Source organism: Loa loa, assembly GCF_000183805.2.
Source record: "Loa loa unplaced genomic scaffold supercont3.907, whole genome shotgun sequence".
NCBI lineage: Eukaryota > Metazoa > Nematoda > Chromadorea > Rhabditida > Onchocercidae > Loa > Loa loa.
The window spans coordinates 1722-5226 of NW_018109087.1; the positions used below are offsets into that span (position 1 = coordinate 1722).

At 33.8% G+C, this 3505-nt stretch overlaps 1 protein-coding gene across 1 annotated transcript; it reads right to left on the minus strand.

The window, feature by feature from the left end:
* Positions 1-776: 776 nt before the first annotated feature.
* LOAG_10740 (hypothetical protein) lies at positions 777-1109 on the minus strand (the record flags this gene model as incomplete). Its single annotated transcript, XM_003146264.2, has 1 exon — positions 777-1109. The coding sequence occupies one exon, from the start codon at positions 1107-1109 to the stop codon at positions 777-779; it is 333 nt and encodes a 110-aa protein (XP_003146312.2).
* Between the last annotated feature and the right edge of the window lie 2396 nt (positions 1110-3505).

The following is a 3505-nucleotide window of genomic DNA, read 5'->3' on the forward strand; positions in this document are numbered from 1 at the left end:
ACGTATGCGTGTAATTTCAATATCAAAGGAGAAGACATTTTACACAATTGAGTTTAGATAATGGACTCATCACCTTAGACATAGAAAAAACGTAATATTATATTTATTGTATAATGTGATGAGTTTTTATTACGGGAATGGTTTTTACAACAAATTCTTTAGCTGTTTGGACGTATCACAATTTCCTTCGGTTTTTCCCGATATTCCCGGCCGAAGGAGAGAAGAAGCATTGGAAAGTGGAATATGGGGTTCATATTGAAAAGGAATTCGGTTATCAGTGGTTAATCTCCTATAAATTTATTTGGTAAAGTCAGCATTGGAATTGCTAAAGAATTTGTCCTAGTTGAATTCCTATAGCATTTTAAGCAAATTATAAATCGAATTACTTTAAATTTCATCTTAATAACAACAAATGTAATTGAAATTAAAAATACAATTATGCTAATAACAATCAATTTCCAATGCACAGTGAAGCTAGCCAATTCTTCTTCAATTAATTCTGTTGCCTTACCAATTTGAATTTCTAATTGTTCGGCAAATTCTTCACCTTGTTGGCTTATTTCCTTCCAGACATATTCTATTTCGTATTGCTTCGATGCTGGTTGCAATTCTTCCTATTTCTGAGTCAGTATTTCCAGTTCTGCATTAATTCTTTCAAATTCAAGTTTTCTTATTACTCCTTCCTTGAATTCGATACTAGTAAAATTAAGGTCTCTCGATTTACATGGAATAATTAATAAATTTCCTTTGATTTCCTTGGCCATTACATCGTCCCTTTATAACAATAATCTCGCAGCTAGTGTTGGATTGTAAAATGATAACCATTCAATTAGTAAAAGCAAATTGTTAGGATTCTGACAACTTTTCTGATGCACTATGCTCATTTGCCGCTGACAATCTCGTTGTAGTTTATCAAAGATGTTTTGTGTTTTCTGAATCGAATTTGTCACCTTTGTCGGTTTCATCAATAATAATTTATCCAACTTTACATTTGGTATCGATTTTACAGTACTTCGATTTTTCGCCTTGGTTGAATATGATCCCATACCAATAATAATAACATCATTCATACGATAAGGATTCGTGAAGTTAAAATCTGTGTTCAGCATCGTCTTAGTTTTGTTGCTGAAAATAAGTGAAGTTTGAGGTTCATCTATGATTACATGACTTCCATAAATGTGTGCATCGTATACGCCAATCTTTTGATATAAACAATTTTTCGGTATTTCAGTTATGTTCCATAAGATAATATTGTTGATGGTTTCAGATCTTCCCCTTTGAGTAGTCAGTGTTCAGCATGGCCCAGATCTGAAACCATACCTTTCCCATCGTATAGTAGTAATAGTCTTCTAGCGATTGCAAAATTTATTGTAGATTAACATCTTACTCCTAACCATCCGCAGGAGTATTTTACATCATTATTTGTCATCCAAGTACTTGGTGCTATTTGTTTCATGATAATTCCATTGATTTCCTTATGTTTATGTAAAAATTTACAAGTTTGCGATGATATTGCTGAAGTGGTTGTTTGATAGATACTACAGATAAAGATAACCTACGAAAGGCTTTAAGTACATATCACTCGCGTAATATTGTTACATCTTGTTGCTGGAATTCGCGCATGATATCTGCACTTCTGCATATCATGGGACACAATTTTGTTTGAAGTAGGAAAAATCCTGAATTCAATTGCTAAATCTTTTCTACTTGTGTAAATTTGAAGAAGTAGTCGGCTTCAATCAGTATATCTGGTTTTCTCCGGTAGAAAGTTAGGCCTTCTAATTGGTAATTCTTCCTCATGGCACATGGTATATCCACTACTTGAAGTTCATCCATTAAATAGTCGACCACATTTACTTCACAAAATATTGGTCCCTTATTCTCACTTTTTATTCCAATTAATGTCTTTATTGTAAGAAGTATCATGTAATATCTGGCACCGAAAGTAGATACCTTTAATTCCTTTAACTCTACTTCTTCAAGTTTTAAACGGTTTGCTAATTCTCTTACTACAAAATCTAATTGTGAATCAATATCAAACAATACTGGAACTTCTTCGTTACATTCAGTTCTTTCCGCATTGAATACAGTCGCCATTTTGCATAGAATTAAAACTTCTCTTTCTCTTTCGATGATCGTGTTTATAATAACTGTTCCATTATCCGGTTTGATTTCTCTTTCTTGCATGGGTGTATGTGCCACTTGCTTGAATTGTCAACGTTTGCTGTCAGAGTGCGTTGTTGTGTGACCTTTTACAATAAAAACATTTCACCATTTTTTTGCATTCGGCCTCTATGTATCTCCCTTTGAGACATTTCTGACAGGCTTTAATCCTAATTAGGCGTTCTAATCTTTGCTTAGAGGTAGGATAAGTTCCACACTTACTATCTCAGTGATCCTTGTTACAAAACGAACAAGGTCTTCTTTTATCGCTTCTGTCTAACTCTTTCTTTATAGACAAGCTTGAAATATTCTTAAACTCATCTGATCCAGATTGACTGATTGTTGCCAATGCTGTAGTTTCTTCTTGGACACTTCGCTGCAAACGTTTGTTGAACTTTGTCAATTGTCGGTCGCTGTTGGTGTTTGAAGCTTGGTTTCTGATTACTTGGTCATTTCTTTTTACTAGTCTTCCAAGAAACTGTCTAAGTTTTGCAACTGACCGGGTGTCATTCTTTTGTTGATATACTTTGTTCAATTTCCATCCTAGTAGTTTGCTTTCAATGGCGGTTTCAATATTCGAGTATTCGAGATTTTCTCCGATAGCTTCTAGTTGACGAAGAATTCTTTCGATTGCTTCAACTACTGTTTTCCAGTTTCGACCATACTTTTTGATCGCATGTAGTTCGTTGTAAAGAGACTTCTTAATAGTTATTCCAAGTTTTACTCCAAATTTTAAAAAAGCTACTCCAAATTTTTCAACCAAGACCTTCCTTATAACTTGGTAATTTTCTGGTGCAATATCATAACCTCTTACGCCCTTTAACGCTTCTCCCTTTAAGCAGGAGAATAGACAATTTAATTTTTGTATATCTGGAATTGTTTGAGAATGTACAGCAGTTTCAAAACTTTTCTCTCCATGTTTTGGAGTCTCCGCTGAATATTGCAGCATTTATTGTCGATAAAGAAGCAGTTTTGGTTACATCTTGCTGAATCAATTCTTTGGGGGATTTTTTCGTTTGTTCAATTATTAATTCAAAATCCTTTTTATAATTATCTAATATAACAACAGTTTCTTTACCTTCAGTTAATAAATTTAAAATACCCTTTTCTTCTCGACCATTTGGGCGTATTTTTCTTCTTCCTTTCTTTTTTGCGAAGTGAGTATCGTACCGATATGATCCAACCATTTTGTATTGACTGATTCCAAATAACCGTAGTTTTTCATCGATTATTCTTCTTTTGACTCCAGACGCAATTCTTCCAATGGCAATAACTGATTCGGTGGCGACAAATCCAGGTTTTACTTCATGCAAGAGTTTAATTAGCTTTGTTATTATGCGTT